This window comes from Protopterus annectens, chromosome 8.part0, assembly GCF_019279795.1.
Source record: "Protopterus annectens isolate FY-2018-M chromosome 8.part0, PAN1.0, whole genome shotgun sequence".
NCBI classification, from domain to species: domain Eukaryota; kingdom Metazoa; phylum Chordata; order Ceratodontiformes; family Protopteridae; genus Protopterus; species Protopterus annectens.
In genome coordinates, this window is record NC_056741.1 from 724,627,520 (window position 1) to 724,641,987 (window position 14,468).

The window sequence follows — 14,468 nt, forward strand, 5'->3', positions numbered from 1 at the left end:
GGGATGTTAAAGAATTTTTTGAGGACTGTCTGTAGGATTTGTTCCAGTTGTTAATGTCATCACTGTTGAAGAAATCTCTAAAGATTATTGCTCATGGGATGAGCCTTTTTAATGGAAAATATCACTCATTCATAGTCTACTTTGACAAGGGAAAAGCTTATGGCAGGATGGTAAGTGTCATGCATACTGATTTAAAGTTGATTAATGTTCAGTATGTTTTTCCCTTAGATTGTTTTGCTATTTTTGCAAGTAATTAGTGCTGATGAAATCAGTATGGTATTGGATATTAATTAGTAATGACATTTTTTTTTAATTATTTTTAGTATTGTCATCTATAAGAATTCTGTTTTTGATTTCTAGTTTCTGAGTTGATGTGCTGGTATTTTTTATTTATTTATTTATTTATTTTTAAGTTTTAGATAAGAGTATGGTAACCTATTAACCAGGTAGGCAGCATTAATGCATTGGTGACAAAAAGGAAAGAGGCTTCTGGTTTTAAAGGGTTTTCTCCGGTGTTTTCAGACACCTTTCCTTGCCTTCATTGTTTTAGGTTCTGCACTGTGTTAAAATCGACTACAATTATGACAAATTTATTTATTTAGGTTGTATTGAAGGGAGCTCATGGACAGCCAGGCACAATCCTTAGAACAGTTCCAATGGGTGGTGTGCGTCTTGTTACACCAGTAACTGTTTCTTCTGTCAAGCCTACAGTTACAACTCTTGTCGTAAAAGGAACCACAGGTACAGTATTATTTCTTGTTACCTTTAATATGTTTTAAATTTATATGTTGATTCATGCAGCTTTTCCTCCAGTATGCATGTCCCAGATGTTTGAGTTTCACTGTTGCAATACTACCTGATACAGTTTCCTACCGTAGAAGCCCTTGGCTGGCTCAACTACTGCAATCCCCTCTGTCAACTGAGGTTGTGACCCAGGCCTCTGTCAATACCCATTTGGAGTCCGGTATGCTGCCATGTCCCTTTACTTCACAAGCTGAAGGATTTAGCTTGTTGGTTGTGTCTGGAGCCGCTTTGCAGGTTATGTCTTCCGATGACTGATTTCCATCTGTCGAAGGGGAGACTGGAGTCCCCCGTCATCAGGAGATTCCCTCAGCTCACCTTTTTTGGGTTGAGTCTGCCCGTCCGCATCTTGGCCCTAGAGTTGACATCGCACATAGGCCTAAGGCTTCACATGAAAAGACCGCATCCAGCTTGCCCCAGCCGAGGCCTGACTGTTAAAACTCACGCTTATCAACAGGACCTGGTTAGGCTGTCTGAGGATTTGATTACTATAATCGGACACCTGGTTCTGTCCCTGAATCTTCTCTTGGCGAAAGGAAAATGGACATCTCCTTACAGGAGTCTTCACATTCTTTGATTCAAAGGATGGTAATGAGGAGTCCACCTTTGAAGAACGTTTGTCTGTTCCTATGGGAATTCAGACTGACGAGAGCCTAGCCTCAGCTTCACCCCCTAAGTGACATATCGTGTTAAGACCCTGCACCCCTTGAGGGAACATTTCATATAGGAAGCTCAGGATTACCCTCAATCAAACAAGAGTAAAGAAATTCCTAAAACTTTGAGTATGTCACTTGCCATTCCTCCAGTCGTGGATGTAGATGTAGTAGCATTGTTTCCTGTAGGCACCTTTTTAAAAGCCATATAGCAAATCCTGAAGTGGTCACTCAAGGTCCTAAGGGAGCCAAAGCTAGCATTTCTGTAAACCCCTCTGCCAGCGGATAAAGGAAGTAGACCTTGAACAGGTTTGAGAAAAAATGTATACCTCCGCTATCCTGGCTATGAGGGCCCTAAATTGAAAATTTCCTATTGTGAAGTAAAAGGAGAACCGCTTATGTTGAGAATAAGAGCAGTTAATTTTGAAAATCACTAACTGAAGCAACTTATAAAAAGATCAGGTAGAGACATTTAAAGTTATTAGATATGATTTAATGATATTTTAAGATAATGGTCTCATTACAGATAACTTTAGAAAATTGTTAGGGATGCAGTGTCTTGCTGAGAATGTTTAGAGTCAAGAAGACAAATTTGAAAACAGAACAGTGATGTTAATGTGACTTGTAGGTGAAAGTTTTGAAGAAGTTTGCAGTTTATCTGAGTGGTTTCCTTTTGGAAGCTTAAGGAATTATCTCTAATGATTTATAAAAAATATGCCTTTAACATTCTTGAGAGCTCTGCTATTTCCAGTTTTCATAGTTGCCTTTATTAGGTTTTATGAGTATTGGGAGTAGGTTATTTCCTAAGCATGTAGTGATAGAGGTACATCCCAAATGTACATTTTCTTAGCATGATGGGCATGTCTGTTACCTTGAAGGAATGTGTTGAATTTTTCTTAAGTATTTTCAATGGACATTCCACAGAATTTTCATCTGTGAGCTGCTTCATATTCGGATTGTGTTTGCAAACTTGATTCTAACATTTGTGCTAGTCTTTCCTGGAATGGTCAGTAGTTACCAGCAACTTTTTGGTTGGGTTATTGTTTTCTGAAACCAAAACCAGTTGCAGATATTCTTTGTGTTTCACTGTTGCAGCCATCACATATGGGTTATCCCTGCCAGGGTAGCCCTCAGCCCGAATACTAGAGGCTTAGTATTTCTGCGTCTGTTGCTGTTACTTCAGGACTGATGTCAGGTTGTCAGTAGCATTAAGTAAGGCAGCCGACGCCATTACATCAGTCAGTCTTGCCGAGGAGCCCGAAGCAGTTTGCATGAGTGCCGGTTGGCCGCTACCTGAGTTTTCGTTTTCCAAATTGAAGTTGAAGGCTTCTAAAGCTAAGTACCCTGTTGGGGATCCTTTTTTCTTGTAATAAATAAAAATGTCAGAAAAAGTTAACAATTGTCATGCCTGTGGAAAGCAAATACCACACCAAGACTTTTCATTCTTACTGCGTCACTTGCTTAAGCCCAGACCACGAAGTCCCCCGCTGTCGCTTTTGTGCTTTGTTCAACTCCAGAACTATATGTCGTCAGGTCCTTATTGTAGCTAGATATTTTCACTCTCAGTCCTCTATTTCCAATATGGCTTCAGTAAGCCATCCGACAGCAGATATTCCGAAAAAAACATAAGGATAAAGACAGAGACCACACAGGTCCAAACCAAATGACGCTTCCGTTAAGCTAGTCATCAGTTCTCCTTTCCTCAGTGAGGCACTTTCGCAGCCCCTGATGCCCGCTTCTGTGGATTCGCAGGCCGCTACCAAGGCCTTTTCAGAGTCCAGTATGCCGCAAAACTCTTAATCGACTAAGGATCCTGCGGTTGTTTCTACCTTGGATCGGTCCAGAGCCGCTGAGCAGGCACCGGCTTCAGAGGAAGTACTTCGCACTACCGATTCTTGACACAAATCGACGACTTCTTTCGCATCTACTGTTCTTTCGAAAACTACTGAGTTTCTAATGCCTAGGGTACGAACCACACCCAAAAAAACAACGACCCGTCTCAGGCACCTGCTTCCTTGCCTCAGTCTCAGTTGCTTAAAATGGCGGAAAACATTATCACGCTGATCAGGGGAATCCAAGCTACCCCCTCCAAAAGGAAGAGAGATCTGTCCCCTGTAGTTTTGTCTGAACAAGAGTCAGATGACTCTGATGCATCTGAATATGAAGACATGCAACCCCTCTCTACTTATGAGGATTCTGATGCAGAGGATTGCATCCCTTCCGCCTCTTCCCCAGAGGATTTTTCTTTTGGGGAAACCCTTCATACCTTAAGGGAGCATTTCCAATGGGAGAGTCAGGTTTACCCTCAGTCTAAAAAGAGACTCTGGTAATTCTTAGATCTTCCACAGCACAGACCCTTGACCACCCCCCAGTCCTGGATGTTGTGGAGGATGTTTTCCTGGGATCCAGCTTGACTCCTGACACCCTCCCTCTTGCACCCAGAAAGCCAGATAGGTTCTGTAGAGTCCCTGACTCACACAAATTTCTTTTTAAAAATCCTACTGCTGACTCTGAGGTAATTGCTCAAAGGCCTAAAGGGATTAAAGCAATCTCTGCTAAGAATCCTACCCTCTCAGATAGGGATGCCCGAGCACTAGACAGATGGGGTAAAAAAGTATGCACCTCAGCTACTCTTGCTATCAGGGCACTAAATTGTCGGTTCCATATGCTAAAAATTCAGCGACATACCCTGGAACTCATCAAACAAAAAAAGTCTTCCTTTCCTGCTTGTGGAGAATCTAAAGAGTTACAAGAGTTGATGCTTTCTGCAAGTCAAGTAACTAAACTCAACTTGCACTGTGGTTTTGATGCCCTAGAAGCTTCTTTTAGGGCAGCAGTCATTGGATCTGTCATTAGATCTGTCATTGGATGGCAAGCATGGCTTAAGGAACAGCCCTTGCCAGACCATGTCAAATCAAAAATTTTGGATGCCCCCTTGCACAAAGACAACTTTTTTTCACTAAGGCAGAAGAAGCCTTAAAAAAGATGGAAGAAAAAGCAAAATCTATGCAGACAATTAAGGATTTCTTACATGTACAGCCACCCAGGTTCAGCAGGCATTGTCCCACCAAGCACTGGTCCTTTCCTGCTCCCCCTAAGCCAGTCCAGCCCAGACCCCAGAGAACCAGACTCCCCAGACAGCAGCCACAGGGAATGCAGAGATCTAAGCAGTGGATTACCTCCACTTCAAAACCACGGAGTTTTAAGCCACCCTCTTATGGTAAGAACTCACAATGACTCACCTCCCCCACCCCTCCCTCTGCCCACCTTCTCTTACCCCTAGGAGGAAAATTCTCCTTTCACGCAAGCACATGGGCCACCTTTACCAATGACCGCTGGGTTCTCAACATAGTGTCACAGGGATACAAATTTTCTGTCCACACCCTCCCTACCCCGAAAGGGTTCCCAGATTTACCTCCAAACCAGTGGGCAGTAGCACAAAAGTAAGTCATTTTGCTGCTCTCTATGAGGGCAGTAGAGCACGTTCCTGCAGAACAGATAGGCCAAGGCTTCTACTCCAGACTTTTTCTGGTACCCAGAAAAGAAGGCACCTGGCGACCCATCCTCAATCTATCAAGTCTAACCACCTTCCTGATGATAGCAAAATTCAAAATGCTTACCAAGGATGTTTGGCTAACCACCTTACATCTAAAAGAGGCCTACCTCCATATTCCTATCAGGGAATCGTGCAGGAAATATCTCCGCTTCAGGGCAGTATCTCAACACTTTTAGTTCTCTGCTCTTCCCTTTGGCTTATCTACTGCTCCTGCTCCCAAAGTTTTCACAAAATGTCTGGCTCCAGCCATTGCCTTATGCAGACAAAGGAATATCCAGATTTACCTTTACATAGACGACTGCCTAATTCAGGCAGGTAGCCAGGAAAAGCTGCTCGGGCACCTGGCCTTTGTAAAGTCCCTGCTTAATAACACAATCAACAGAAAGAAATCCAAACTGGTACCCACCCAAAGGATTGTATTCCTGGGAGCAAGCCTGGACACAGCATCCCAGAACGGCATTCCTTACACCACAAAAGCAAAATTTCCTGACAGCCTACTTGTCTTAACTTAGACATCAGATCCCAGCTATCTGCAAAGAAGATCCTGCAAGCTCTGTTTTCATGGCATCTTGCATACTACTCATTCCATATGCTAGACTGCATATGAGGAAACTTCAATGGTACCTAAAAAGCCTTTGGTGTCAACACTCTCAAGACCTGGAGACTCTTACGCCTAAAATTCCTTGCCTCAGAAAAGATTTCCTTTGGTGGGCAACAGCATGCTCCCACAACAAGGGACTACCTTTCTCACCCCCCTCCCCCCGCCGCCCAGACCCTCACCACAGACACATCAGACTATGCCTGGGGTGCAGACCTGGACGGCAGGTGCATACAGAGCCAATGGAGCTCTCAGCAGATCCCTCTGCACATCAACCAAAAAGAGATGATGGCTGTCCAGCACGCCTTTATAGCTTTCAAGCCCCTTCTCTCCTGATCAAAATGGACAACACCACTGTAATGTGGTATATCAACGATCAGGGAGGGACTCGCTCATAGTTCATAGTTTAGTACTAGGCTAACTGCTCTTGTGGGCCATTTTTAAGCCTAGCCAATTACCCCAAGTGAGAATCAAGCCCTGCACCTTGTGTCTGTAAGGTAAACACCTTAACCATTATGCCAACCCCCCCCAAAAGATTTTAGATTAGGTTCATAGAGTAGTACTAGGCTAACTGCCCTTGTGGGCCATTTCACACCTAGCCAGTTACCCCATGTGAAATTCAAACCTTGCACCTTGTATCTGTAAGATAAACACCTTAACCATTATGCCATCCTCACACCCTATCTCACACCCCACTCTTACCCTTTATGCAGGCTGGCCATGACCCTTTGCCACACAGCTTCTACCATGCAACTCCACCTGTTAGCACAATTCCTACCAGGATGTTCTTCGTGTTTCACTGTTGCAGTCACTATATTTGGGTTATCTGATTGCAGGTAGCCCTCAGTCGGTCTGATTAACAAAGTCTTGGGTCCTGCGTCGGATGCTGTCTCTTCTTCCATGACATCAGGTCGTCAGGGGTATAAAACATGCAGCCGACACCATTATATCAGTCTTTCTTGCCGTGCAGTGCCCGAAGCAGAAGCAGTTCGCAAGTGCCGGTCGGCCGACTCCTGAAATTTTCGAGTTTCGGAACGAAAGTCTTCAACTAAAGCCAAGTACCCCGTTGGGGAAACATTTTCTTGCTCCTTACCGATGTCAGTAAAAGTTAATAATTGCATTACTTGTGAAAAGCAAATGCGTCATAAAGATTTTCATTCGTAATGTATTCCTTGCCCTAGGCCCTGACCACGACGTACCTTGCTGTCGGTTTTGTGCTTTATTTAATCAGCACACTATCCTTCGTCGATATATTTTCGCCTCTAAATATTTCGGTTCTCGGTTTAATTATCCAGGAATGTCGTCGGTTAGCCATCCCACTACAGGCATTCAAAAAAAACCGCAAAGATAAAGACAGAGACAGGCCACCGAGGTCCAAAACTGCCGACGACACATCTCCTAAGCCAGTATCCAGTTCACCGGTACTCAGTGAGGTGCTTTCGCAGCCCCTGATACCTGCTACTTCTGATTCGCAGGCCTCTACTAAGACCCATTCGGAGTCTGTTATGCCGCGAGATGCTTCAACTATGGAACCCGTGGCTGTCTCTACTTTGGATGGGTCCGGAGCCGTTGTGCAGGCACCAGCTTCTGAGGGTGCATTCAGGCCTACGGACTTGCATATTAAACAGACGCCTCCTTCTTTACTTAGGCCTGAATCTCGAACCATGCCTAAAATAAAACGATGCCCAGACCACATGCTCAGGCCTGTATGCCTAAAAAACAAATGATAAGAACGGCTGAAGATCTAATAACTCTAATCAGGGGTAGGCAACTGCCCTCCCCTTCTAAGAGGCCTAGGACTGAAGTTGATTGTAAATCTTCCGATCAGGATTCTGTTTTTTCTGAAACTTCTGATGATCTGGATTTGCCCTTATCTACTTATTAAGATTCTGATGCAGAGGGCTTCTTTCCCTCTGCTTCCTCTCTTGAGGATTTTTCGTTTGGGAAAACCTTACATACGCAAACGGAGCATTTCCACTGGGAAAGCCATGATTTTTCTGATTCAAAAAAGAGGCTTAGGGATTTCCTTTTTCTACCTCCGCATAGGCCTTTAGCTATTCCTCCTGTACTAGACATTTTGATGCTTTTTCGGAATCTAGATTGGCCCCTGATTCCTTGCCTCCTGCTCCCAGAAAACTTGACAGATATTACAGGGTCCCTGAGTCCCACAAGTTTCTTTTTAAAAATCCTATTGCAGATCCAGAGACTATTTCACAGGGGCCCACGGGCATTAAGGCTTCTACTGCTAAAAGCCCTACCCCTTCTAATAGAGACTCCAGGGCGCTGGATAGATGGGATAAGAAGGTTTACACTTCTGCAACCTTGGCCATTAGGGCTTTAAACTGCCAGTTTCATATGTTAAAGTATCAGCAACATGTTATTGGACTGCTTAAAGAGAAAATGATGTTGATTCCTGACTGTGTGGAAAATAAAGAATTACAAGATTTAATGCATTCTGCTGAACAAGTTGGAAAACATACTTTGCAGTGTGGTTTTGATTCATTAGAGGCCTCTTGCAGGGCTGCTGTTACTGAGTCTATGCTCAGAAGGCCTGCTTGGCTTAAGGAGCAATCTTTGCCTGATCATGTTAAAGCTAAATTGTTGGATGCTCCCTTAAATCAGGACCGCCTGTTTGCCAACAAGGCTGAGGAAGTTCTTAAAAAGATGGAAGATAAAGCTAAATCTATGCAAACTGTTAAAATATTTCTTACTAGTTCAGCCTCCTAGATTTAGTAGGCAGTGGCCATCTAAGAACTGGTCCTTTCCATCCCCTTCCAGGTCCTCTCAAGCCAAACCCAGACACAGCAAAAACCCCAGGTTTCAGTCCCAGGGGACATGCATGACTAAGCAGTGGGGGGACCTCCACTTCCTAATCTGGGAGTAATAAGACTCCCCCCTATGGTAAACTGTCTCAATAGGTTCATAGGTTCATACTAGGCTATCTGCCCAAGGGCATTTATAAGCCTAGCCCATAGTTATGTGGCTTTCGCCACCCCTTTAGTTTGAATAAAAACTATGCCTATCATTTTGCTGTGCCTCTGTCAAGCAGTGACACTGAAGTAATCCCTGGGGTATATCTGCAATCTCCCATCCATTGGTCAAGATTCCTCTTGAACAAGGCCAGAGAGGTGCTCTGCCTCACATGTACCGGGATTTTGTTCCACAGCATAGGGAGTCTCTGGGTGATGAATCTGTCCCTCCAGCACGTTCTATTTATAACCGTGTCAAGGTTTAAGTCTCCCGCCCTTGTGGTTCTGAGGGATCTAGATTTTTTGAGGTGAAGCATATGACATACTTTTACATTTTCCAAGCACTTATCAGCTGACTGCCCCTTTAGGGGGAAAGAATGCTCTTCATGCAAAGAATTGGGAACTCATTACGCAGGACAAGTGGGTTTTAAATATAGTGTCCCAAGGATACAGATTTCACTTCCACACGTTGCCAACACCATTCGGGTGGCCAGACCTACCCCCAAATCAGTAGGCAGAGGCCCAAAAACAAGTACTTTCTCTCTTAAGCATGGACACTATTCAACTAGTACCAGAAGAGGAAGAGGGACAAGGTTTCTACTAGAAACTTTTCCTGGTACACAGAAAAGACAATTCATGGCGTCCTATCCTGGACCTGTCTACTCTAAACACCTTTTTGGAGATTCCAAAATTCAAGATGCTGACTATTCACCAATTACTTCCTATGCTAGGCAGAGATGCCTGGTTGGCAACACTAGATTTAAAAGAAGCATACCTGCTCATCCCAATCAGGGAATCTTGCAGAAGATACCTACACTTCAAAGCAGGCTATACACGCACAATCAGTTCTCTGCACTGCCCTTTGGCTTATCTTCTGTGCCCAGGGTATTCACAAAGTGCCTAGCTCCAGTCATTGCATTTTGCAGGCAAATAAATATTCAAATATACCCATACCTGGACAATTGTCTAATTCAGGCAGAAAGCCAGTACATAATTTTGAAGAATCCGGCCTTTGTTCAAAGGGTTCTGACTTGTCTGGGGTACACCATAAACGAAAAGAAATCACACCTGGTACCCTGTCAACAAATTATATTTCTGGGAGCAAGCTTGAATACAACTTCCCATATGGCTTACCTCATGCCAGAGAAACAAATGCATTTGACAACCTACTTCAAGTAAGTGACCACAAAAACCCTGCTATCTGCAAGACAAATACTGCAAGCCTTGCGGTTCATGGCCTCCTGCATTCTTCGAATTCCATTTGCAAGACTGCATATGAGGAAACTACAGTGGTATCTAAAAAGCCTGTGGTGTCAACATTCTCAGGATCTAGAAGCAATGATTCCTATCGTACCTTGCCTACGCCTAGAGTTCCTTTGGTGGGCAGAGGCCTGCCACCAAAACAGTGGACTACCTTTCACACCACCCCCTGCCTCCCAGACCCTACCAGACGCATCAGACAATGCATGGGGGGCTCACCTGGCAGGGAAGTGCATTCAGGGCAAATGGAACCCAAGTCAAATGCACCTGCATGTCAATCAAAAAGAAATGTTAGCTGTACAGAATGCTCCGACAGCATTCAAGGACCACATTCTTCCAGGACAACTAATGGTGAAGACTGACAACATCACTGTTATGTGGTACATAAGAAGGGGGGTACACATTCTTACCCCCTCTACAGACTAGCCATGGCATTGTGAAACACAGCCTTGAGCTACTAAGTGTACCCATAAGCTCAATTCCTGCCAAGAAAATTAAATACACTGGCAGACGGTCTTAGCAGAAACCTCATGGACCCACGCGAGTGGAAACTGGAACCAAGGATTTTTAACATGTTGACAAGCAAATGGTAAGCCTAGATATAGACCTGTTTGCCTCTCCCCAGAACTACCAACAATGGTACCCGCTCCTGTGCACTGTCACGGTTATCCACATGGCACCTACCTCAGACTCCTTCCCTGCTGTCTCAGCAGGAGAACCAGATGCTGCACCCTCAGCTTCTAACACTGAACCTTGCAGCCTGGCTAATTAAGTAATCTCTCCTTTACCATCCCTCAGTAACCTGTGATGAATATCATTTTAGAGGCATGGAGGCCTAGTACAATAAAATCTTATGCTTATAAATGGAAAAATTCTGTGCCTGGAACCAATCTCAAGGGATGAGCACAACAGAGCCCAGTTTACCTCAGCTTTTACAATACTTAACTGAGATGCTTCACAAGAGCATGTCTTTTTCCTCCATTAAAATCCACGCCTCAGCCATTTCAGCTCATTATAACACAGAACCCTCCCCTCTTATCTCATCCACTGCTCAAGCAGTTCCTCAGAGGGGCCAAAAATTTGAGACCACCCAGGAGAGCTCCTACCCCTGCTTGGGACCTTAACTTTGTCTTGGAGAAACTCACTCTACCTGCTTTCGAGCCAGCTGCTACTGGAGACTTAAAATTTCTTTCTTGGAAAACAGCTTTCCTTTTAGCGATCACTTCAGCTAGAAGGGTATCTGAATTACAGGCCCTTATGGCAGGTGGAGCCTTTCATCATCTTTCATGCGGACAGGGTGTCCCTCAGAACCAATCCATCCTTCATGCCCAAGGTGGTATCCAGTGTGGCTCTTAATCATTTCCATTAATTTGCCAACCTTCTTTCCCAATCCACAGAACAAAGTGGAACGGATGCTGCATTATTTATATGTGCACAGACAACTTAGATTCTACTTGGACAGGACTAAATCTCCAAGGAAATCTGAACAACTGCTGGTGGCATTTGCTGCAGGGGCAGAGGGGAAGGCTATTTCAAAGCAAACCATTTCTAAATGGATTAGGCCATTGCATTAATTTATGCTATAAGCACCATGGAAAACCTGTCCCCCAGGGGATCAGACCTCACTCCACCAGGGCTGCATCTACCTCTACAGCTTTTCTCAGAGGCGTCCCTACCAGGGACATCCTAGAAGCTGCTACCTGCAGTTCTGTACATACATTCACCAAGCATTATCATTTGCCAATTTTCTCTAAATCCAGAGCTGGCTTTGCCACTGCAGTCTTGCAGAGCCTTATAGCTGGTCCTAATGCTATTATCTAAATTCCTCCTCCCAACCATAGTTTTGGGAATTTACCCAAATGTAATGACTGCAGCAGTGAAACATGAAGAACATAATACAGTTGTGTACACTTACCATAAATGTAGATGTTCGAGTGTATTCACTGTTGCAGTCCTGGTTACCCTCCCTCCAGCCCCCTAACTTCTTTTGGCTATACCTCTACTTTCCTTTACTATGCTTAAAAGCCTTTTTGCTGTATTTGCTTTTTTGTTGGAGGTATATCATTGTACCTTTATATTTAATTGCTTCCCATTAGGGGGGGCACCTGACATCTGGTGCAAGAAAAAGTGATGTAATGGCGTCGGCTGCATGTTTTCCACCCCTGACGACCTGACGTCATGGAAGAAGGGACAGCAACCGACGCAGGACCCAAGACTTTGTTAATAGGCCAACTGAGGGCTACCTGCAAGCAGATAACCCAAATGTAATGACTGCAACAGTGAATACACTCTAACATCTACATTTGTGGTAAGTGTACACAGCTGTACTTTCTCTCAACTCTCTGACACACCAATTAAGCAGAAGTCTTCTGAACCCATATGAGTGGCAGCTCAACAGAAGAACCTTCACCCTAATAACTCAGAAATGGGGGGTGCTCCGAAGGTCAACCTCTGCCTCCCACACCAACCATCAGCTCAGCAAATTCTGCACCAGGGAGCATCACTGCATGGCTTGGAAAGTTGATGCCCTGTCCTTCCCCTGGGTCAGTCTATTGGTCTATGCCTTTCCTCCAATTCCTCTCATCCCCAGGGTACTGTTCAAAATAAAGGAGGAAAAACCAAGGATAATTCTTATAGCTCCAGACTGGCCTCTCCAGCACTGGTGTACCCCTTGCTGCGCAGCCTGTCCCCACTGCCACCTTGGCATCTTCCTCAAATTCCATACCTCCTGACCAAGAGGGAAGGGGAATTTGTGCATCCCCAATTGTAAACACTCAGTTTGGCAGCTTGGCTTATTCCCTAAACCCCCGATCAATCTCCAAACTTAGTAAACAAGTTCTAGATGTTGTACGCGAGGCCAGGCGCCCTAGCACTAGAAAGTCTTATGCTGACAAATGGAAAAGGTTCTGCACCTGGATTCAGGCTAAGGGAACCATTACGGCACAGCCCTCCCTCCCTCTCTCATCCTGGATTATGTAGCTGACCAACTACAGAGTGGCCTCTCTTTTTTTCTGTATTAAAATTCATGCCTCTGCTATCTTTGCTCATTTTCCCACTGAGCAGCCCTTTTTCTCACACCCCTTGATCAAGCAGTTCCTAAGAGGGGCTAGTAACTTGAGACCACCCAGAAGAACATCAACCCCCCTTCCAACCAGCTTCTTCTGCAGAGCTACAATTTCTTTCCTGGAAGACAGCCTTCCTTCTGGCCATCACTTCAGCCAGAAGAGTCTCCGAGCTGCAAGCACTCATGGCTGTGGGAACCCTTCATCATCTTCCATGCTGACAGGGTATCACTCAGGACTAACCCATCTGTCATGCCCAAGGTGGTGTCCAGTGTGGCTCTCGAGCATTCCATTCATTTGCTCACCTTTTTCCTAATCCCCAGAGCAAGGGGGAAAGGATCCTGCACTCTCTAGATGTGCACCGGCAGCCCAGATCCTGTCTAGACAGGACTAAATCCTTCAGAAAGTCTTATTGCTGGTTAGCTTTGCTACTAGGGCAGAAGGCAAAGCCATCTCCAAACAAACCATTTCCAAATGGATAACACACCGCATCCATTTCTGCTACAAATAACATGGAAAGCCTCCGCCCAAGGGGGTCAGGACTCACTCCACCAGCGCAGCCTCCACCTCTGCAGCTTTCCTCAGAGGAGTCCCCACCAGGGCCATCCTGGAGGCTGCTAGCTGGACATCTGTTCACACTTTTACCAAACATTACCACCTGCCTCTCTTCTCCAAATCCAGGACAGAGTTTGCCTCTGCAGTCTTGCAGGACATCCTAGCCAGTCCACTAGATGTTCATCGTGTTTCACTGTTGCAGTCATTACATTTGGGTAATCTGCTGGCAGTTTGCCCTCAGTCGGCCTGATTAACAAAGTCTTGGGTTATGTGTTGGTTGCTGTCCCCCCTTCTGTGACATCAGGGGTATAAAACATGCAGCCGACGCCATTACATCATTCTTTCTTGCTGCGCGGTGCCCGAAGCAGAAGCATTTCGCAAGTGCTGGTCGGCAGACTCCTGAAATTTTCGTTTTCAAGTTTCAGAACCGAAGTCTTCAACTTAAAACTATGTACCCCATTGGGGAAACTTTTTCTTGCTCCTTACCAATGTCAGTAAAAGTTAATAATTGTATTACTTGTGGGAAACAAATACCTCATAAGAATTTTCTTTGTACTGTATTCCTTGCCTAGGCCCTGACCATGACGTACCTTGCTGTCGGTTTTGTGATTTATTTAATCTGCGCACTATCCATCGTTGGTGCATTTTTGCTTCAAAATATTTTGGTTCTCGGTTTAATTATCCAGAAATTACGTCTCTTAGCCATTCGACTACCGGAATACCGAAAATATGCAAAGAAAAAGACAGACTGTTGAGGTCCAAAACTGCCGACAGCGCTTCTCCTAAGCCAGTCGCCAGTTCGCCGGTACTCAGTGAGGTGCTTTTGCAGCCCCTGATACCCGCTACTTCTGATTTGCAGGCCTCTACTGAGACCCATTTGGAGTCCGGTATACCACAAGATGCTTCACATATGGAACCCGCAGATGTCTCTACCTTGGATGGGTCCGGAGCTGCTGAGCAAGCACCGGCTTCTGAGGGTGTATTCAGGCCTACAGACTTGCATATTAAACAGAC

General features: G+C 44.9%; 1 protein-coding gene across 4 annotated transcripts in view; it reads left to right on the top strand.

Moving 5' to 3' along the window:
• HCFC1 (host cell factor C1) overlaps window positions 1-14,468 on the top strand; it is a 3,865,385-nt gene that overhangs the window by 2,119,259 nt on the left and 1,731,658 nt on the right. For all 4 annotated transcript variants that reach the window (XM_044080175.1, XM_044080172.1, XM_044080173.1 and 1 more), the window contains exon 15: window positions 603-741. In XM_044080175.1, coding sequence (XP_043936110.1) covers window positions 603-741 — 139 coding nt within the window. The remainder of the gene's footprint in view (window positions 1-602; window positions 742-14,468) is intronic.